At 40.8% G+C, this 21757-nt stretch overlaps 2 protein-coding genes across 3 annotated transcripts; both read left to right on the top strand.

The window, feature by feature from the left end:
* Positions 1 to 1964: 1964 nt before the first annotated feature.
* Positions 1965 to 4855, top strand: slc35c1 (solute carrier family 35 member C1). Of its 2 annotated transcripts, XM_048263482.1 has the most exons (3): positions 1965 to 2079; positions 2756 to 3270; positions 3617 to 4855. In XM_048263482.1, the coding sequence occupies exons 2-3, from the start codon at positions 2787 to 2789 to the stop codon at positions 4189 to 4191; spliced, it is 1059 nt and encodes a 352-aa protein (XP_048119439.1). In that variant the 5' UTR covers positions 1965 to 2079; positions 2756 to 2786; the 3' UTR covers positions 4192 to 4855. The 2 variants fall into 2 exon arrangements, with proteins under 2 accessions (XP_048119439.1, XP_048119438.1); XM_048263481.1 differs by lacking the exon at positions 1965 to 2079 and having other exon boundaries at positions 2510 to 3270.
* Positions 4856 to 6985: 2130 nt separating this feature from the next.
* Positions 6986 to 20337, top strand: LOC125307477 (cryptochrome-2-like). Its single transcript, XM_048263483.1, has 12 exons — positions 6986 to 7267; positions 8041 to 8149; positions 8464 to 8606; positions 10707 to 10891; positions 11152 to 11237; positions 11651 to 11791; positions 12131 to 12442; positions 14415 to 14566; positions 15240 to 15442; positions 16529 to 16612; positions 17044 to 17183; positions 17365 to 20337. Exons 1-11 carry the CDS (start codon positions 7110 to 7112, stop codon positions 17178 to 17180), a joined length of 1710 nt encoding a protein of 569 aa, XP_048119440.1. The 5' UTR covers positions 6986 to 7109; the 3' UTR covers positions 17181 to 17183; positions 17365 to 20337.
* The last annotated feature ends 1420 nt before the right edge of the window (positions 20338 to 21757 follow it).

Genomic DNA, 21757 nt, shown 5'->3' on the forward strand with positions numbered 1-21757 from the left:
CCCCAACACACACACACACAAAACACACACACTTACATCATCACTGTCATCACCTCACATACATACAGCACACTGCTTGCTACAGTAAGCCTCCTCTACATACTTGCTGCACACTGCCCCCCCCTCCCTACATACACAGCACATTGTCTTCAGGATCTTCTCCAACACACATCCTCTACATACTTACAGCACACTGCCCCCACTTACCCACACGCACACTACACACACACACACACAGTCACTGCTACACTCCCCTCCCGCCCACACACACATCTTCACTGTCATCACTCACATACATCATACATACAGTACTCTGGTTGCAATACTAAGTCCCTACACCATACTTGCAGTACACTGCCCCCCCCTCCCCTACCTACACAGCACATTATTTCATCAGGAAGCTTCTCCAACATAACCTGGCAATAGCCAGATGAATTTCGCTCTGCCTAGCTCCACTCATCCATCTGGAACCGATCCATTGAAGTGTTGCTTCAGAAGGCTGGGCCTAATCAAAAAATGCTTGCATATGATTGAATAAGCCACTTGTCCGTCATCTATTGACGTGCTACTTCAACCACTCACATGAAGCCAACCCGTGGACGCTAATAACAGACTCACAGTCGCTTCTACGCTTATGTCACATCTATGAAACTCCCCGCCCTGCGCCCTGATTGGCTAAACCATAAAGTTGGTTGGAGAAATCACTCTCAATGGAAGAGGTCCCAGATGGATGTGAGTGAAGCTAGGCGGAGCTAAGCGGAACGACATTCATCTGGCTAGGGTCAGGTTATCTCCAACACACATCCCCAACATACTTGCAGCACACTATCCCATCTCCCCTGTCATCCCCCCAACACCCACACCAAGACCCCTGGCAGTTGGGTTAGCCCCTTTGAGCCGTGGATCTGCCCAAGGTTTCTTCCTTGGTAAGGGAGTTTTTCCTTGCCCCTGTTGCTCTTGGGTGCTCCTTTGTTGGTGCCCCCATCCCCGATCCTCCCCACCTTTCTTATGCAGCCCTTGCCACTTAATCTACTAAACCCCTACTACCCTACTACTACCCTACTACTGCACTTTTTTGCACCCCCATTAATGCACAAATAGGCTGACACCAGACATAATTTCACTGCATTTCTTACGTCCAGTAACTATATGCATGTGACAATAAACTTCCTTGTATCCGTGTATCCTTGTATTAAGAGTGAGAGGCACTCTCTCTCTCTCTCTCTCTCTCTCTCATACACACACACACACACACACACACACACACACACACAGCCTTGGCAGAAAAGGTCCTATCTTTAAGTGTGTTATTGTTTGAGAATTAGGGCCTGTCCACACGGAGACGCTTTTTAGGTTAAACGCAGAGGTTTTGCTTCATCTTGGCTGAGCTAATACTGTAATACTGTATTCTAATACTGTAAGAAGTTTGATTCTGTATTGATGACTGTACTCTAATACTTGTGAATCTCTCATCTCTAATATCTAATATCTACTGGAAGACATGATACCATCAACACACACAGGTCTACACATTACCCCATATGCTACATGTAAGACAGGCCAACAACACACACAGCACTCTGAGACACATTTCAGGCTAGCCTACACATCACTTCAAAAACAACTTTGGCAAAGTTTGTCAAATTTAAATTGTTTAAAAATCTTGAAATAGCTACAATTTAAAATAATGTAATTGTGTTCAACTAGCCAACATTTGTGTTCAACTAGCCTACCATTCTCACTGAAAATAAATTATAGCCTATCATTATGGTTATCCAACAGAAATGACAAACGTGTGTAGATCGAATGTTAAAAGGACTTCACAGCCAAGAGAGGGGTGATTTATTCAGCGTCACCAGTTTCTATGTGCCACTCAAATGTAGGCTAATAAAGTCGTTTTTATGTCAGGTGTTTCAGATAGGCCTGCCTTCAACGATAGCCAATTGCTGTGTGACTGCAGCCAAGAGACCAGTCAGGAAAAGCAAGATCCACCTCACCAACAGGTTTTCAAACCAGGCATGAACATCAGTGCGTGTAAACTGCAATGCCACAAGTTGAAGACAGCGTCTGAACATCAAGGTAAAACATTGCCTGTGCGCAGATCTAAATAAAACACCGACACCAACTTAAACTGAGATGTTTAGATAGTGTGTGCTCATATTGAAAGTAATATCAGGAAGCAGTTACCACCTTGTCACTGCTGCTGCACTTTGCCTGTCTAAAGATTGGTTTAGGGTTGGCTGATTTGTTTCAGTAAGATACGTGGTGCACTTATGGACTACAGGTCTTTGACAGTCATTTGATTGATTGTCGTTTTTTTGATCGATTGTCGTCCCTAAGCTGATCAGCAGCCTAAAATGTTTCGTATAAAGCGAGGTAATAATGATGTGTTTAAGTAGATTTTTGTGGTCATGTATATGATTTTCTCTCCATATGATTTTAAAACTGCGTAACATTATCTATATATATCGTAATCATTATCTAACCCTAGGCTAATGCAGTGTAGGACACATTGGACGTTGTAAACCGACTAATGTAACATGTTCCGTTTAAACGTGCTGGTCCTTTAAGAGTAGCCTAGGCTGTTTCGACCAGGAAGTGATCATGTGAAAAGGAGGAGAGTTTGCTTTGTTGTTTCCTATGCACTACGTGTATCTGATAGGTTGGTGTAACGGTGGAGTGCACGGTTACAATGTAAAGCACACTCGCATAATTGTAACTTATGTTTGTGTTGGTGTTTTGCAAATATGAACAGGTCTCAGCTGAAGCGCTCGAAAATATTAAGGATGGCGCTTGTTGGTTCAACGGATTCCATGGACAACGGTGGGACGGGCGAGAGTTTTATTATGAGATCCATCAAAATAGCTCTTGTGGTGGCACTTTACTGGTTTATTTCCATCACGATGGTTTTCCTAAACAACTATCTACTCGAAAACAAAGACCTGGATGCACCACTATTCATCACGTTCTTTCAGTGCCTGGTGAGCGTGGGACTCTGTCGATTAATGTATTTCTTATCCACACTGTTCCCCGACAAAATTGACTTTCCCTCTATGAGGTTTGACCTCAAAGTGTCCCGAGAAGTCCTACCTCTCACCATTGTGTTCATTGGGATGATTACTTTCAACAACCTTTGCTTGAAACATGTTGGAGTCGCCTTCTACACCGTTGGACGTTCGCTCAGCACAGTTTTCAACGTTATTTTTACATACACAATTATTAAGCAGACCACATCTCTAAAAGCCCTCTTGTGTTGTGGGGTTATTTTGGGTGAGTAGGCCTATTACTGATGTCACATTATTTTAAATTGATTCTTGTGATAATCTGTGTCCATTGATTTAGCTTTAGCCTATCCAAACCAACGTTTGTGACATGTTGAGGACTTAACAAGCCAAGCACATGTCATGCTTCAGACTTGTGGAAGCTGCCCTAATGTTCTTTCCTGTAAACTAAAACCAGTGGTAAATTTACCCGCTGACCCACAATCGTGAGCTTTTTATACTGTAAGTCTTGTGTAGCCTAGCCTATGATGTGTAATTGATTTAATGGAGGTTTTCCTATGTATTCCTATTCTACCACTTCTCGCCACAAAAGTTTTGTAATCTCTACTTTTCAGGGGGGTTCTGGCTTGGTGTGGATCAAGAGGGTGTTGCTGGTTCACTGTCCTGGACTGGAGTCCTCTTTGGAGTCTTAGCCAGTGCTTGTGTTTCTCTCAATGCCATCTATACCAAAAAGGTCATGCCGGTGGTAGATGGCAGCATCTGGAAACTATCCTTTTACAACAACCTGAATGCATGTGTTCTCTTTTTACCGCTCATTGTCATATTTGGTGAACTGGGTAGTATCCTGAGCTTTAACCGGTTGGGTGACCCACAGTTCTGGACTATGATGGGCATTGGAGGGGTGTTTGGCTTTGCCATTGGCTATGTCACTGGCCTGCAGATTAAATTCACCAGCCCTCTGACTCACAACGTGTCTGGCACTGCCAAGGCCTGCGCGCAGACAGTCCTGGCAGTGATGTACAATCACTCTAGCAAGTCTTTGTTGTGGTGGACCAGTAATATGATGGTGTTGGGGGGCTCCTCTGGCTACACATGGGTAAAGGGAATGGAGATGAAGAAGGCTCCAGCCGAGATCCCACAAGTAACTGTGTCAAAGGACCTTAAACCCAAAGAGCACCCAGAGGTGTAGAGCTTTGGGCACATAGCTGCCCAGTAGAAGGCCAGTGAAATAAAGACCAATTATTAGATATGTTCTTTTTGTGGAAAGACCTGAGTAATATCAGACAATGTAAAATGAATTTGCACAGCTATTTTGTAATCAAGTCATCATTTGTAGGCAAAGAATGCATTTTGGGTTACATGTCCTTATTTTGTCATCTAAACCTTAAAAGATGGCAGAAACTACTGAATTATTTTATACATCTTTACAATTACTTAAAATCTTGGCAAACATGGCAATTCACAATGAGATTATACTGTGTAAATGAAAGCATATAGCTTTGTGTAAAGCTAAGTTTTGTAAGTGTCATTTATTTAATTGATTGGTTTTATCATGTCTGAAGAATGCTTGTTAGTATTATTTTTGTTGATTTGTGATATTCTATGGTTTGCCGTTATATATCTGTTTGTACATCTCTCCATCTGTCTCCAAACTTATGTAGGCCTTGTTACAGTATGTCTTTTTCTCTCTGTCATTATATATGTTATACTCATGGTAATAACTAAAACCATGGAAACGGAAACATCCTCACTTTGAGGACCTTTTGAACACTTTAATGAAGCAATTGAAACACCCTATAGTCAGTCATGACTAATTGATGAAGTATGAAGTAATAAAGATTACAAAGATTTAATGTGTGCTATATATATTTTCTCAAAGATGTGTTTTTGAGTTACCCAAGCATGCAACTTAAACTCTGGTGTTATAAACACATGCAAGGACTGTCAAGCCTATTCATTACACTCTATAATAGTTGACCTGAGCCTTTTTAACCACAATTACTCATAAATAGCTATGACTGCATGTTAAGATGTTGTAGCAGGAATCCTTACAGCTTGAAGTGTATCACAATGCATTATAAAGCTCAATTTACCACTTAATGATAACGACAGTGACACATTATCAGCCTAAACAAGCTTGATTACTTCAAGCTATAAGGGCTTAAACAATAATACCATAGTTTACACTACGTATCTATACAGTCATGACTATAAATGTTAAATCATTGTGTTAGGCTTACAAAAAAAAATATCTATTCTAAGTGATCGTAGCATAATACATCTAATGCAGTGTTTCTCAAACTTGTTCAGACCAAGGACCACTTAGCCAATAAAAAAAAACCTCACGGATCACCTAGCTATAAACCAAAAAGAGAAGACCTACTTCAACAGTTTATTAGGCCTACTCACTGAACCACCTTGCCTATTGTCTTTGTACCTTGCTTATTGTGTTAGAGGATTCATATGATTTAAACTGGCATAGCTTACTTAACTATTTGGATTTACATACAAGTTGGTACAATATTGCAAACAACTCATTATTATATTTTACCACCTGAAATAGCTTGCGGACCACACTTTGAGAAACACTGATCTAATCTATGCAGACACCTGTCTTGAAGTGGAACACACCTTGTTTGATCACATGTGACATAGATATTGTTAAGCATTGTTGTTTGTCTTTTATCCATGGGGTCAATTTAAAGTTGACGTGTCCCTTAAAAATGTTATTTGTGGTGTTAGAAATGTCTTGCAAGTGTGTGACCTAATAGTCCCATGGCAGCCCAGGATGGACTTGGAAAGACGGATTGAACCACCAAACCATGTAGCCTAGAATTTGATTGTAAACTGAGTTAGCCTACACTTTTAAACTATTGTCTGTGGAGTTCAGATTTGATAAAGAGTTGGCTATGTGTGGCTATGTGCTAGTGAGCTATAGCAACTGACCCAATCGAAAGCACGCCACCGAACAGTCCAACCCAAACCGCTAGATGGTGCTAGTGACTTTGTTAACCACTGTGGGACACGTAGGCCTACGTAGCTGATAAATTCCCTGATAATATTTCTGGTAAAAAACAACTCAAGTAAATTTCTATGCAATGGGCCTAGCCTATGTAGCCTAGGCTTTTCTAGGTTTAGCTTAGGTTTATATGCAGAGACCCTGGACGTTAGTCGTTGGCTAGGTCAGCAAAGTTAGGCTGTTTTGGAATTGCTCAGAATTAGGATACAGCTTAGACATCATACCTCGAGAGGTCAAAATACCTATAGAACTATTTTTTTATAAATTATAAAATGTAATAGGTTAGCCTAAATAACTTTTTTTGCAAAATGAAAAAAAAAAAAAAAATAGACTAGGATAATAGACTACATTGCCTCAGTCTAGGCTATAATAAATATAATCAATAGGCCTACATTGCCATATGTATCTATGATATGCTATCATAAATTGAACGTTTTAATTATCTTAGTGTTGTGACGTTCATTCAGGTCCTTGGACCTGGCATGGCTTTAATGGCTTATAAAACAACGATGATGTAGCTGCTCTTATATAAAATATCCGGTGTCACAGCACGAGATAGTTTTTTTTCACAGTACGCCTCTCTACTGCCGATTGCATCAAACTTAGATAACTAGCGCGTCTTGAAATTTGATCAGAAAGCAAAAAAAACAAACATCCAAAATAGTTTTCTTATTAGGTTGTTTTGAATACGATAATTGCCAAATAATAATATGCCTACATATTTTTAAAACGGAGAAGGAAAAAGGGGACATTAATTTACAGCCATGCCTTCCCATCAAAGTAAATAATAAACGGTGGACAGAAAACTAGACCTAATGAATAAAGGAATGACTTCAAGGTCTTGAAAACACACCATGTAAACGTGACGGGGCGTTGTCTACACGTGCAAAATAACCAATCCGCGTGAAGATAGGCGTGTTCTGACCCTTTCCTCTAGCCAATTAACTAGAACATGTCCAGTGGCGACGAATGTGTCATGAACACTACGAAGGCGGGACGTGCGAGACTGTCCGCATAACAGACATGATAAGACTTTTGACAGAAGTTTGTATAATTTGCTCCGTTTTGAATTAGAGTTTTTAACAATCATGGTTGTCAATTCAGTGCATTGGTTTCGGAAAGGCTTGAGGCTTCACGATAATCCTGCTCTCCAAGAGGCGTTGGATGGTGCGGACACTGTGCGTTGCGTTTATGTGCTGGATCCTTGGTTTGCTGGATCGGCGAATGTGGGATTTAACAGATGGAGGTTTGTCTTGAAATTCTTTGAACATTAGTCTGTTAAATAACTCTAGTCTAACATTTGTTTCAAGGACCTGTACATTATGCAGCCAACAACCAGGTTTTGTGACAATAGCCTATGTCAGCCGCCAACTGTTGCTATTTGTGAACGTAAAAATATGCATATTTGTAAATGTATACAGCCTACAGAACAAGCAACATTGAAGAGTAGCCTACAGAAAAGCTATGTAGCCTAATTGATGTATGTAGGCTATGCTATGCAAACGCCCAAAGTAGTGGGCTAGCCTACTGAATCTAGGCTAATGTCACTGCTTCGCGTAAAGTCTTCCCTGGAAACTTGCTCTTCTGTGCAGAAGGCAATGCAGTGGGCTATTATAGGGACTGTCTAGAAACCTTACAGTTTTACATAGTGAAATCAGCCATATTTTGCCAAATCCGCATTCTAGTCAACAACCGCTTGGCAGCTTGCACGTGAGCGTAGGGCAAAAGTGCACGCTATGACTTGCATTTCGTAACAGCACATTAACATAAGGTTTGCATCAAAATAAAGGTTTCATGTCTGTTTCCGAATACCCGCTAACTGTCATGTTTCTACTCTAACGGAATAGTGATTTAAATTATGGAATGGTTTATCAGTAAAGTGCTGGATTACAGTCATGAAAACATTGTCAGTTTGGCTGCATACTTACTGAACAATTAAATTAAATGGTGGTTAATTGGAACACCTCTATACTTTCTGTGAAAATAACGGTCAAATCACATTTCTTTTCTACACCATAGGTTTTTACTTGAGTCTTTGGAAAATCTGGACACTAGTCTTCGACAACTGAATTCAAGGCTTTTTGTGGTCCGGGGACAGCCAACAGATGTATTCCCACGTCTGTTCAAGGTGCTTATTTGTTTCATTTCAATACACACACAATCTGAAGTTTCACACACATGCACATTTATAATAATACACATATTGACATGATATGCTGCTATGATGGTCCTGTGATGTTTCTTGAATTTGACCCAGTTTTCATTGGATCTGCTGCTGGTGTCAAAAATCTGTTATAGATTACTGGGTGAAGGGGTGGCTAGGATGTCGATCAGCAGACTACTGTTCTTTGACCCTAACCCCCATTTGGAGAGTAATAAAGTGGACATACTGAACCATGTGACTCATTAGCATTTTGTCTAAATCCAAAATGTGACTTCCAGGAGTGGAATGTAACCCGTCTGACATTTGAGTATGACTCCGAGCCTTATGGGAAGGAACGGGATGCTGCCATCATCAAGATGGCTCGAAACTTTGGAGTGGAGACCAGAGTGAAAAACTCACACACTCTCTACAACTTGGACAGGTCAGATATACTGTACATCCAATATCTGCTAATGTTTATTCGATTTAAACCTTTTCCTCTTCTTGCTTTGTTAAATTAGAGAATAGAGGGTGATAATAATGTCAAGTTTGACCTAATTGAATGATACTGAGATGTTAAGTGCATTCCAGGGGTGTTCTCTGACATGCCAGTATGTGTTTAGCCCGGTTTTAGACACATTGCCTAGTCAGGTGCATTTAACAGGAGTTCATAGCACTGAGAGTTATGAGCATATATCTGAAGGATTTTGGAAATTGTCTGGTTGTGATGTGTGTGAGCATACAGACATGAAATGGTGTGTGTCTGCATGTGGGCCAGGTTTCAGCAGCACTGGTATCGTGCTGAATGACATCATCATAGGTACAGAGGGATTGGTCTGTAAGCGAAACAATTTGGAGGTGACAGGCAATGAAACGCCATTAGATAAGGGCATTTTTGTATTTTTCCACTGGCCTAATCAATGTGTGAATATTCCCGTGTTTGTGCCTTCATTTTGCAGTATGGTCAGGAGATGCCTAGGTGGTGTGTAATGTGTGAATTCTCAAAGAAAACACTTGGCACTTTGAGTCTAGGTGAAAAATTGTAAGCTTTACAACATTTGCCCCCTCAGTTAAGATTAAACAAGAGTAGTGCCAGTCTGGCAACAAAGCTGTATATATATATATATATAAGACCTGTTTAAGTCATGGTGAGTTATTTGCAGCAGAGGCTGTTTGTTTGTTGTCCTTCATAGATTATTGTGGTGGTAGTCAGCATATGTGTACTCCGAGTTGTCTTGCAGGGCATGTATCATGCTTCCATCAAACAATTTACCTTCTAGAAAGTGTCAGTCTCAAGACTCACAGGGAGAGTGTGCCATATCCTTATCTCATCCCAGTTCAGCAGTTTGTCATTGGTTGTTATTGAGACAGCTTTTCTGTTGTCAGTTTCTGCAATTACGCTTGCACAAAACCAACCTGCCAGATCCCATTTTCTGCTGCCAGCTAAAATTACCGGGCCGGATGAAGGTCACTCTGTCTCTAAAGAAGTCGGGAGGCTTATGTTCAATACCTTATGTTAGCCATTTCTGAAGTCATTGTTGTGTGTAAAGCCTTCTGATCACCTCCGAGCTTCCTTTATGTAATCCTATAGAGAGAGAGAGAAAGAATAGTGTAGTTTCCTTCAGTTATATAAATATCACTGAGGCTAGTAGCGCTCTGCATGTGAGCTGAAGACTACGCAAGGATGACACGCTGGTGTTCTCCCTCGGATAACCATGGTCTGCATCCAGGCCTCACATGATGCACCTCGTCCTATCCTGCCTCTCGAGGTTGTCCGTCGACGTCACATGACACACTGCCCTCTGCTGGCTGTGTGAGCCGTCTCTCAGTCACACTACTGAACATGTGCTGGGCGACTCCACTGTAGTAGACATGTGCTGTGCTCGCAGACTCAGACTGAGTGTGGGAGAATGTGCTGCGTGTCCTGTAGGAATTTATGTAAACACATACGCACGTCGGACAGGCACTCACACCCTTTTTTCTTCAGTCTAAGGGCTATAGCAAGTCTATTACAGATGAAGGCTTATGATAGTATATCATTACTGGTGTACATTTTAACATTTTAAACTGAATTGTTTAAACATTTTAAGATGGATATTTTAAGCTAGATTGCTTAGACATTTTAAACTAGATTGTACTAAGGACAGTCAGCATTAGTGATAATCTATAGTGGTTAGAGTCTTTTATTTTAGTTTTGTTTTTTAAGTAGTTCTAGCTCTGACCTTCACTTCAAAACTGATATCTAACCAATTTTTATACATTTTATATTAATTAGTTAAACAAGCAGTTTTTGCGGTGTTGTTTTCATTTCTCTGTTGCTGTGGGTGACCACACTGCAAAACAAAACAAAGGGGAATATTCAGCAATTGTCTCTAAATAAAGAAATACAATTAATATATTTAATAATATTTTCTGAATTTAGCCGATGTATATAAGGTGTTGGATGTATTTTTTATTTATTGCATTATATAAATGAATTGAGAGGACTGAGTTGTCTATTGTCTGAGTTAGCTCTTATCTTTTTCTCTTTTATTTGCTCCAGGATCATTGAGCTGAACAACAACAGCCCCCCATTGTCCTTCAAACGTTTTCAGGCCCTTGTCCAACGGCTTGAACTGCCCAAGAGACCCCTGCCAACTGTATCTGCCAGCCAGATGGACAGTTGTACGACGCCGGTTGCAGATAACCACGACGAGTTTTACAGCGTTCCCTCGCTGGAGGAGCTGGGTGAGGACCTGGGAGATTACAGCTCCCTGTCTATCTGTTCCTCTCACAAACTTCTGGCTTCAGTCACAGGCCGTTAAACAGTATTCCAACCCTTTTCTCTTATCTCAGATCTCAGAGTTTTCATAGCATTTTGATCTTTATGTATGTCAAGAAGCTGTACCTTCCTGCACGTCTAGGGCATGCATTTTAATCTTATTGTTGTGGCTTTGCAGTCACTGTTTTGGTACTCTAAGTGACTTTCCCCCATGCCTTCTGTACAGGCTTTAAGACTGCTGACAAGGGCCAAGCGGTGTGGAAGGGAGGCGAGACTGAGGCTCTGCAGCGGCTGAATGGACACACAGAGAAGGTGTGTTGGGGGTCAAAGGGAGCCGTAGGAAGACAGCACAGTGCTTAGCTCATGTCTCACATAAGCTGCAAAGTCCAGTATGTCTATGACAGACAGGGACTGTGTGAGTCAGCACGGCTCAGAATAGGCATGCCATTGGGGAGTCTCAGAGAGCTAGAAGCACCTGCTCACTGAAATAAACAACATATCAATAAATAAATAAATGGTGGCTGTTTAAAGACAAAACGGCAGATAAATCTCAAATTTAGCCTCTGACTGAATACCTTTATATCAATATTATATATTGTAATTTATCTAATAGATGTAGTGGACATGGCATGACCACAATGCCTGAGGATGACCTCTGTGGACTAAATGTTTTGTTCTATACTGTTTCATCTATATATCAATATATGTTTCTGGTTTCCCTGAAGGAATGGGTGACGAACTATGAGAGGCCTCGCATAACTTTGTGCTCCCTGATGGCGAATCCCTCAGGCTTGAGTCCTTACCTCCGCTTTGGCTGTCTGTCCTGTCGAACGCTCTATTACAAACTCCGAGATCTCTACATAAAGGTGAGAAGGCCTGTGGTTAGAGAACCTCTGTGCAACAAGTTCAAAAGCTTCTATATGTTTTTTTGTGATACTTTGCCATTCATTGCATCAAAGCACATTACTGAGTTTTAAAAGCAATTGATTGAGCTGGAATGTTTATTCTTGGTGGATTGTTTGTTATATGTGAAGGCACAGAGAGAATCCCCCCTCTTTCGAGAGGGGGATTTGGTCTACCCTGAGATGGCAACATGGATGTAATTAACAGGGATGTAAAGCGTTCCATAAGCACATAAGTGCAAGCAATTGAAAAACATGCAAACAAAAGAAACCAAATATGTTTATGTTCCTTCTCTCCACCAGGCACACAGACGCATCCAGCCTCCCCTGTCCCTCTACACCCAGCTGCTCTGGCGGGAGTTCTTCTACACCGTCGCCACGCGCAACCCTGCGTTTGACCGCATGACGGGCAACCCCATCTGCATCCAGATTCCCTGGGACAAGAACCCAGAGGCGTTGGCCAAGTGGGCCGAGGGACGGACAGGATTCCCGTGGATTGACGCCGTCATGACCCAGCTGCGGCAGGAGGGCTGGATCCACCACCTGGCCCGGCATGCCGTGGCCTGCTTTCTGACTAGGGGTGACCTCTGGATCAGCTGGGAGAGTGGCATGAAGGTGGGTACCTGGTATGGTGTCTGTGGATCTGTCCTTTTGCCTTTTTTGTATTGATTTTATTTATTATTTATATTTCAACTTGAGACACCAATGGTGGCAAGCCCTCATTTACAGTGATATCAAGTGGATAACAAGTACAATAAATAAAAGATGTGCAATAAAAAGCAATCTAATAAAGCAATCACAGAATTATAACAGACATAAACGATACTCAAATAAAACAAGCACAGTGACAATCAGAGTGTTAACATTCAGTCTTAAATGAAGTTGATAAAATAATGAATCAAAATGTGAGTATTTTTTATCTCACATTATTTGTGTTACATTTTAAATTAAATATATAGTTTAATCTTGAACAGTGATTAGCTGTCATTTGTATGCAGTCAGTTGTAGCTTTGCTATGGCTACAGTAGTTAACAAACAAAGGCAAGGTGACTGCAGTGAACCCATATCAGACAGTGAAGGTACAAAGCATATACTGATATGACTTTCCTTTTTTGCAGAAGTATCTTTTCGAAGCTCTGTTACAAAGTTGTAGAACTTTGGCAATGTGTTTTTTGGCCCCTTTGGGAGGACTTTCTGTTATTTACCAGTCATTTGAAACATTCAGTTATTTTGTTTCAAACATTGGTTTTACTCTAAAATACAGAAACCTCCCCATGATAAAATACATTGTTAATACATTTAAAAGTTAACCTTCAAACAGTGTATTCATAGTACATATTACACATATCCAGAAATAGTGTTGAGACGTGAGTTTGCTTTGGTTTACCTTTGTGCTGTTTGCCACTTAAGGTAACTCAACACTATGAGATGCCAAAACAGATGTCAGATGTCTTAGACACAAAAAAGCAGAAATAAGAACTCATGATATTCAATGTTTTTCTTTGTTTGCTTATTACAGCTAATACAGTAGGAGTGCATTCATTGATCTTGAGAGAATAGTAGATATTAATGTGCTATAAGGCATTTGGTACACCTGGTGATAATAATGGCCCACTTTAGTTACATTGGATCCACCTAAGGACTGTCATTTTGGATCCATTACTTAATAAAATCTTTAGGGGTAGCCATTGAAGTAAAAATAGCCCTATATTCTAAAAATGGAAGTGTGTATTAAGTAATGACTGATGGACTGGCTTCCATGTTCAAGGAAAGAAGGCGACTAGTGAACAGACTTTTAATTTACTGAAACTAAATCATTTTCGTTTTTAACAAGTGAGCATTGAGCTTCTAATGAACTCAGAAGACTGCCAAATTGTGTATCACATGGTTTAGAACAAATGATTGATGTCTCTGTGGTTGAATACAAAAATGCTTGCGGCTGTAAAACAGACCTATTGTAAACCCAAGTTTAAATTGTAATGCAATCTGAATGCATTCACTGTGTGCAGGCCCAAAACGGCACACACAGTATTATAGCCTTGCAGGAGAACAAAGTCCTCAATGGGAAGCAAAACACTATCACAGTGTGGCATTGAAAGAACCCGTAATGAATGTACCCCGCTGCAAGATGTTCTGAATGTACCAGAGTCAGATTGATATGTCAAAATGACATAAATGAGGTGTGCTTCACCATGTTTCATGCACTGACAAAGGTGGAGGTGGAGACGATAAGAAATTGGTATTTTGTGACTCATTTTTTTTCATCCTTGAGCAAAGTAGAGCAACTCATTTCACCTTGGCTTATCCGAAAGTAGCGAACATTAAGTTTGTTCTGAGGATTTTTCTAATCTCTTAGGTTCTCCCACCCATGTCCTTTAGCAACTCCTCAGTGTCCTGTGGCTTCAATGTATTAGTTTGATTTTTTTGCATATGTGTGTAATTGTACTACTGTAACTGTCCTTGACTGTCCCCTCTTCACCGGTTGTTTTAGGAGATGCTGCAATTTAATATCTTGTGGTCTCATGATTTTACTACGTTTGTTTTCCTCCATCACGTATTCTGTTGCCTACTGTCCTCTCCTGACCAGGTGTTTGAGGAGATGCTGCTGGACGCCGACTGGAGCGTGAACGCGGGCAGCTGGATGTGGCTCTCCTGCAGCTCCTTCTTCCAGCAGTTCTTCCACTGCTACTGCCCCGTGGGCTTCGCCAGGAGAATAGACCCGTCCGGAGACTACATCAGGTAGATACAGACTGCCCTGCAAATTCTCTCTCTCTGTCTCACACACACACACACACACACACACACACACACACACACACACACAAACAAACAATTTGCCATGCTCTTGTGAAATGATCCTGTTAGGCTACAAAGAGGGGAGCATTGTCGGTTTACTGTAGGTGTTTTGTGTTTTGAAACATAAAAAGAGTTTGAGGACAGTAAATGTTTTGTGGGCTTTCTGTATGAAATTTTTACCTTCATATGAGTCATGGTTTGTGTTCTTTTTGTTCACAAGTGATGTGCACTCCATGTGTATCCAAAACAAATGTTGACCTCCCGCTTGTTTTTTTTTAAATTATTATTATTAAACTGAGGTCAAGACAAATGACCTCAAGAAAGTGAAAAACCATAAACTATTTCAAGCAGTCAGTAAGTAGTAGTGCGGACTATAATAACAGAGGGAAAAGCATGAAGGGAAAATAACAGGCTAGGCATTTTGTTGTAATATTTTGTTGCATAGTATGTCATCTGAACATACACAAACATGCAGTTATCCCTTCTTTGAAGTAACCCAATTCCTGCTATTTTAATGCACTGTTTCCTAGCTGGTGCAGGTAAAAATCAGAATATAAATTATTTGAACTCTAGTCTTTTTCTGACTGCACTGAATTTGCATTTTGTGTCCACAAAGGAAATACATCCCCAAACTAAAGGACTATCCCAACCGCTATATCCACGAGCCGTGGAACGCCCCTGAGAGCCTGCAGAAGGCCTGCAACTGTGTGGTAGGGGTGGACTACCCCAGACCCATGGTCAGACACGCCGAGACCAGTCGCCTCAACATTGAGAGGATGAAGCAGGTCTACCAGCAGTTCTCTCAGTACAAGGGCCTGAGTGAGTACATGCTTTACCCAGACACACCCTGCCATTGCACATACTATACAGAGCATGCAAAGTCTGAGTTTGGGGTTTATGCATGAAATCTAAAAACACTGAGCTAGGCCAAGATCTGCATCAGACCAATATGTTTGTGTAAGGCATGATTTGCATATAGCAACCCTTGACCCAGTCCCTGTCTGATTGTCTCATATTACAAACTTACAGCTAATTAGTCTCTCTTTTTATAGATGATGAAATGGTTTAGGATGAGATGTTCATAAAGTCAAATTCAAAGCCAGTGTCTCGGTGCCAAACTGGGATGTGTCTTATAACTCCTGAACTGTCTTGTGAAAGCAGCCTCCTCTCACAGGGCAGATCAGGGAGGAACGAAATCAACCACAAATAGTAATCACCCTATAGTTCATATTCCCGTGCAAGAATGGAGAGACGCGATCCATCTTGGAATGGAAACCTGGGTGCATTTCATGTGCTGAGCACCTGACATTGAGAGAAGCAGGCAGGCACTTAACCACTCTAGTGTCACTCCAGTCCCAGCTTAGCTGGCTGTGTGCTTGTGCAGGGTGGTTATGAAAGCTCCCCTTACCTAACACTCCCCTAGGCCATGTTTAGCCTCCCTTAAGAGTCACTCCCTTCCTGTCCCTCTCCCACCTGAGCCTCTCTGGAGAACAGAAAAAGGCTCCAGAGGATGGTGCTTCTTTGCACCATGTCAGGCTATTCTAAGCCTGGCCCCCCACCACCCCGGTTCTCCTCCAGACGGCAGCCAAAATGAGGGGACAGAATTAGGGAGGAGGGACAGCTGCTGCTGCAGGCCCTTTTGTCTTTGAACAAGGAGCCCAAGACCTAGACATGGATAAACCATTTCAGGTGTCTTATGTCCTCTGGATCGGTGCCCGTCTGCACAGTTAAAGAGCGGTCCACTTGCAGTTGTAAACTATCCAAATGGAATTGCATGGGCTTTCTTTAAACTGAATTGCACTGGAAATGATATGTATAAATGTATATGTATACATGTAGGGAGAAGCTGAATCCCTTTGTCTCTCTTTTCTCATCTATTTATCTGATGTGTTCTCATTCCCTCAGGTTTGCTAGCGATGGTCCCTGCTATACCAGAGGAGGCGGAGTCATCCGTGCTTACAGGATCTACAAGACACACCGGCTCCAATGGTGTGTTCATTGTTCAGACACAAACAGCAAATTGTGTGCCTGGGCTCCAGCTAACCAGATTTACCGGTCAGATCATTTTCAGGCTGTAACTGCGCCATGCAGTGTTTCTCATGGCAACATAATCCTGCACAACGTTTACGGAGCTCCACCTAGTGGCCATGAACATTAAATGCATTATATTTATACCCATCCTCTTATGAAAGAGTTTTATCAGGAGACACTCTTGTAGCTACTTCTCTGCATGTGCTCAATGGAAGCTGGCCTGGTGTCTTACCGTTTTGTATGCAGAGTTGATTTATATTAGTTGTACTTAAAAATCTAAGTTAGTAAGAAAAGTAATGAAAGTTTGCATGTTTGCATGAGTATGACTAGGAGACTGGGTGGTGTGTACAGAGAGAAGCAGCATCTAAGTGGGCCTTTACATTTTGCAGCTGGCTCAAGCGGTTCAGCTTCATCTGGCAGGAAGAGGGAACGCCCCTTTGACTTGCAGAGTTCCCAGGGGTGCGTCGAGCCCAAGCTTCAATGCAGCAGTCTGGACAAAGAACCCCACAGAACCGTGACACACTAACAGGTACCCTATTGCCCCTACCTCACAGGCCTCACAAAAGAAAGTGTCCAAACATTTCACTGCCCTACCATCTTCTGAATCTAATACTCTATGATGACATGTATTAGTGTTTAGCTGTGTACATCATCACTACTAAATAGAAGATAACAGACTAATTTAACCAAGTTAACTTGTGTGTTTCCAGTTGCTTTGGAGGAGCTGTAGACGCTGGCCTCAGCCACCCTGCTCATCACTGGAGTGGTGGAGTGTCACGCACTCCTGCTTCCCAGAATGAAGAGAGATCCATTTGTTAAGATGCACCTTACCTGTCAAAAAGCAGCCTTCCATAACTTCTTTTAAATTTTAATGTGTGGTATCTGCACCATTGTATTTACTCTGCAATCCAATGGGTTGCTGCTGGTCATTCAAATTAACTCACTTTGTTGTGTTAGCCATTGCTCAGAGCAATGGCTGTAGAAACATATGTATTAACATATGTATCAACATATGTATTCTATAGTCTTCTCGGCTTAAGAGTGTTGTGATAATCTTGTAAATGTTGTTTTCTGAATCAGTTAGAAAACTTTTTTTTAAGTACTCATTCTTTATTATATGTTATAACTATAGAATAACGACAGAGGGCCCTAGACAGTATGTTGCACAGACGCATATTCCATGCATTTTACAGCCACTTCAGATGGTGTTGACCAAGTTAGCTGTGGCTTTTGCACTCTGAATGTATAAGGGTGGGGGCCAGGGTATATCTAATGCACATCAGCACAGAGAAGAAGGACAAAAAATATTTAAATCTTAAGTAAAGGCAAAATAACACTAAATGCAGCACGGCACAGGTGTAGAGGCTGGCGCAAGGGCAAGCCAAACGTTACAGTGAGGGTACATATACATGTTAGTGTGAAGCTTTGCATGTCAGATTACTTTCAGTGTGTGCTAAGAATGATCGAGAAGCAAACTAAGCTTCAGATGACCTTTCCCAACCTTTCCATCATGTTTTTAGCTCCAGACCCGTGCCTTACAACAGACTTTGCACACACATGGAGAAGGGCCATAAAACAAGCTAGCGTGCGTGAGAGAGAGAGAGAGAGTGTGTTTATTTTCTGTTTTTTTTGTGGACTGTCTGTTGTGTACTTAATTGTGTTCATGTGTATCACCTAGCTCATAGTGAGTATTCTGCAGGGGGATTTCTTTAGATGGTGTTGCATGCTGACATTTAAAAACACGTTGTAATGCAGTTTACTTTGTTTGACTATGATGTTCCCTATATTTTTAAGTAATACAAGTACAAGAAATGAATCCATCTATTATTTTCCAAACGGCTTTCGTGAGGAGATCATATTTTGTTTAGTAGTGTCATATTTTAAAGGCTCTCTGCTGGATATTATATGCATGAACATATTTAATCATACAATGTAAAACCACTGGTCTGTACCCCCTACATTTGAGAACATTATAGCCTTCTAAATTATACATTTGTAACCTGCCTGAACAATGAGAAACTCAGATAAAAATTGCAACAGATGAGCGCTCGTAATTCTATTTGAGCATAATGTGCTTGGTATGTGCCCAGTCACACTCCACATTTCCACTATATGCTTTGAGGCCAAAGGGAAGGTCCCACTTAATTTGTGAAGTGTGTGTGTGTGCATTATTGTGTGTGCTCAGGTGTAGTGTTTGCGCATTGTTTGACCCCAAGCTAATGTCCATTTAGGTCAATGCATGTGTAAGTAATACAGATATCAGGAGGGATGGAGATGTGTGATGATGTTAAGACAGAGACAGGTTAGCATGCATGTTAAAGTAATGCTTAAAAGCATTCTGGGTAGGCTCAATTATTCATGGCACAACCTTACATGTGTTTGTGTGTTCAAATTAAAGTTGCACGCTTTTAGTGCGGCAATTAGTGAATAAGTCCATGTGTACACACTAAACACTAGACATGAAATAGTTAGCTCTCCAAATCCTGAATCCAAAGATATTGATGAATGGAATTGGTTTGATGCATCCTGTTCACATGGATTTCATCGAATGTTGGAGCAGATATGTGTGTGGTTTTCACAAGTTCATCTCCATGTGTAGATTGGCTGTATGATAGAGGTTTTCACCTTCTTATGAAGGATAAAGGTTTCAGTTGATCCTGCTTAATGTATGATTTGTCTTATTGAAAGCACCCCCCCACACACACACACACCAACGTAAAACTGCTTTTTGCACAGCAAATCACACTAAGCCACAGTGGAACAGTAGCCCTTCCCAGAGACATTTCTGAGGCCTCTTGTCTGGTTGGCATTGTGTCTGGTTTCAGCTTTAGTTTTCAGTTGAATGGCAGCTTTTGACTACTGACTGTGAAGTAACATCAGCACATCATTGTTTCATTCAGTGTGTGTGTGTATGTTGTGATTGTTTTAAGCTAAAATATATGTGAGGGAGAGCTTTTTATTTGTACTCCTATAGAGTATGCTCAATGAAAGAAGATTCTAGAATATGTTTGTAAATAGTAACTATTTAAAGGCAAATCATTTTAGGTTTTTGTATTCCAGTGTATGTGAGACTGAGGCCTCAGGCACAGTGCACGTTGCTTTGTGTTTGGTTTCATCTTCCCTTTGTAAGCAGTACCGTCTGAGGAGGGCCTGATTAGGCTGCTTTCATCTGTAGCACACATTTGTTATTGAAAACCCCTCTCTACATTCTTGCATCAGCATGTGATCCTAATATGTCTCCCTGAGAGGTGTGGGGTGGCCATGCTCATTATTCGAGATGAAGTAGCATGAGAATTCAGAGACTCCATTGTTGGTCAAAGAAAATGTTGCTAATGCCTCTGCCTTTAGTATCAAATTGCAATTGCTCCTTGTTAACCAAGTAGCAAGAAAATAAATAATTTAATAAGCAGAAAGTGAATCGCTGCACAAATATGCAAGTCTTTTTAAATACTTGTTGTTCTCCTCTAATAACATTGTAACCCAAGAGGTGAAACAACAAGATGAATTCAAAAGAATTTGTTCTCAGATCAGATGTTTCTTTTGTATGAAGTCAACCAGATGCTTAACTGCATTGTGTTTGGGTCATTCATTTTGTAATGATGTATAATAATGTTGTTTTCCTTTCTACTTAATTTGTTAAAATGTTAAATATGTTCCTCTTTAATAAAATTTCCTCCAAAGCCTCCTGTTGTTATATGTATTCTGTCTTTTACAGCAAGCTTGTAGGTTACTTTAGAGAAAACCTAGCCTGGGTGAACCCAGACAAACCTGCAGAGCAAATTCAAATTTGCTAACAGGTTCTTTTGGGTTCAACCAGACTAGAGAAAATCAAAGCATATCTACAAAAAAAAATGTGATTTGTGTTGGCCACAAGAGGGCACTAGTGGTCTGTTGTTTGCCGCTCTGGGTTTGCCTTATCAAATCAGTTAAGTAGAATACTTTCCATGGAGACCTTTAACATTACAGTAACACAAATCATTTCCCATCTGCCTCCCATGCAGCTGCTCTATAATAATACCCATCAAATGGTTTTCTAATATTATAGTCTCTTGTGACATATAAATAATAAATTATAAGGTAGATGTTAAATTAGAGATCAGTTGGCCTACCAAATACATTACTTGTTATGGAGACTTTGCTTTTTTTTTTTACCTCTTTTTAGAAATACAGATTAAGGTGATTATTGAGCTCAATTCAAAAGATGCATTTCATTACAGGCATAAACACACACAAAGTTTGACCACACTTCAGTTCCAAACTATACAATAAGTCTCTCAGTCAACTCTATGCCATTTTCTTCAAATAGTAATCACATTACAATGCCATCAAATTGCTGCACACCTTCTTACCTTGAATCCTTCCACACATCAGAAAATGGATCATGTAAGATGTGCATTTTCCCCTTTACTTAAAGCAACTCATAACTGAAAAAGGTTTGCCTACCTGATTAAGGCTGTCTATTCGGGGCATTAGTGAAATTATGATATAATGGAAATGCTTTGGACACATCTGAAAAATTGGCACAGAGACTAATGGAGCCCATCAGAATACTGAACGCACACAGGTTGGCATAAACTCTCACTGCAAGACATTTCTCTCACTGCAAGACAAACAGCAGTGCATTTGAATGGATGGTCAAGACCATTTCTGCCAAATCATCACCTGCCATAAAATAGCCCTGAGAGGCGTGTGTTTGAAGGCAGACATGCTTGCCAAATACAGTAGTCATCACTGTGTCTAGTGGACAGGTGCACTGACTCACCTCAGCTGCTCATTCACAGTAATTGGGTGTGGTGTCTCATGCACTCATATTCAGTCAACACAGTCTTTACATTACCTCATCATAATGAGGGAAAATCAGTTATGCAATGTGCAATGTGAGTTCTTAGCAGGAAAGAAGATGGTACACACCTGCACACACTTATAAACATCATAAATCTCTGTTGCCTACTTGTGATCAGAGGTGGACGAAGTACACAATTCCTTTACTTAAGTGAAAGTATACACCTTGTCAACTCCAATACAAGTGAAAGTTGCTAAGTCAGATGTTTACTTAAGTTGAAGTACAAAAGTGCTTGCTTTTATGTATGATGTAGGCTAAAG

Source organism: Alosa alosa, chromosome 14 (genome assembly GCF_017589495.1).
Source record: "Alosa alosa isolate M-15738 ecotype Scorff River chromosome 14, AALO_Geno_1.1, whole genome shotgun sequence".
In the NCBI taxonomy this organism is placed as follows: domain Eukaryota; kingdom Metazoa; phylum Chordata; class Actinopteri; order Clupeiformes; family Clupeidae; genus Alosa; species Alosa alosa.

What these genes read in the sequence shown, in the direction of transcription:
- slc35c1 (XM_048263481.1), top strand. Translation starts at nt 2,748, where the DNA reads ATGAACAGGTCTCAGCTGAAGCGCTCGAAAATATTAAGGATGGCGCTT. An exon ending in GTGTTGTGGGGTTATTTTGG is followed by an intron (nt 3,271 to 3,616) that starts GTGAGTAGGCCT and finishes TCTACTTTTCAG; the next exon opens with GGGGGTTCTGGCTTGGTGTG.
- LOC125307477 (XM_048263483.1), top strand. Translation starts at nt 7,110, where the DNA reads ATGGTTGTCAATTCAGTGCATTGGTTTCGGAAAGGCTTGAGGCTTCAC. An exon ending in TCCCTCGCTGGAGGAGCTGG is followed by an intron (nt 10,892 to 11,151) that starts GTGAGGACCTGG and finishes CCTTCTGTACAG; the next exon opens with GCTTTAAGACTGCTGACAAG. An exon ending in CTCTCAGTACAAGGGCCTGA is followed by an intron (nt 15,443 to 16,528) that starts GTGAGTACATGC and finishes TCATTCCCTCAG; the next exon opens with GTTTGCTAGCGATGGTCCCT.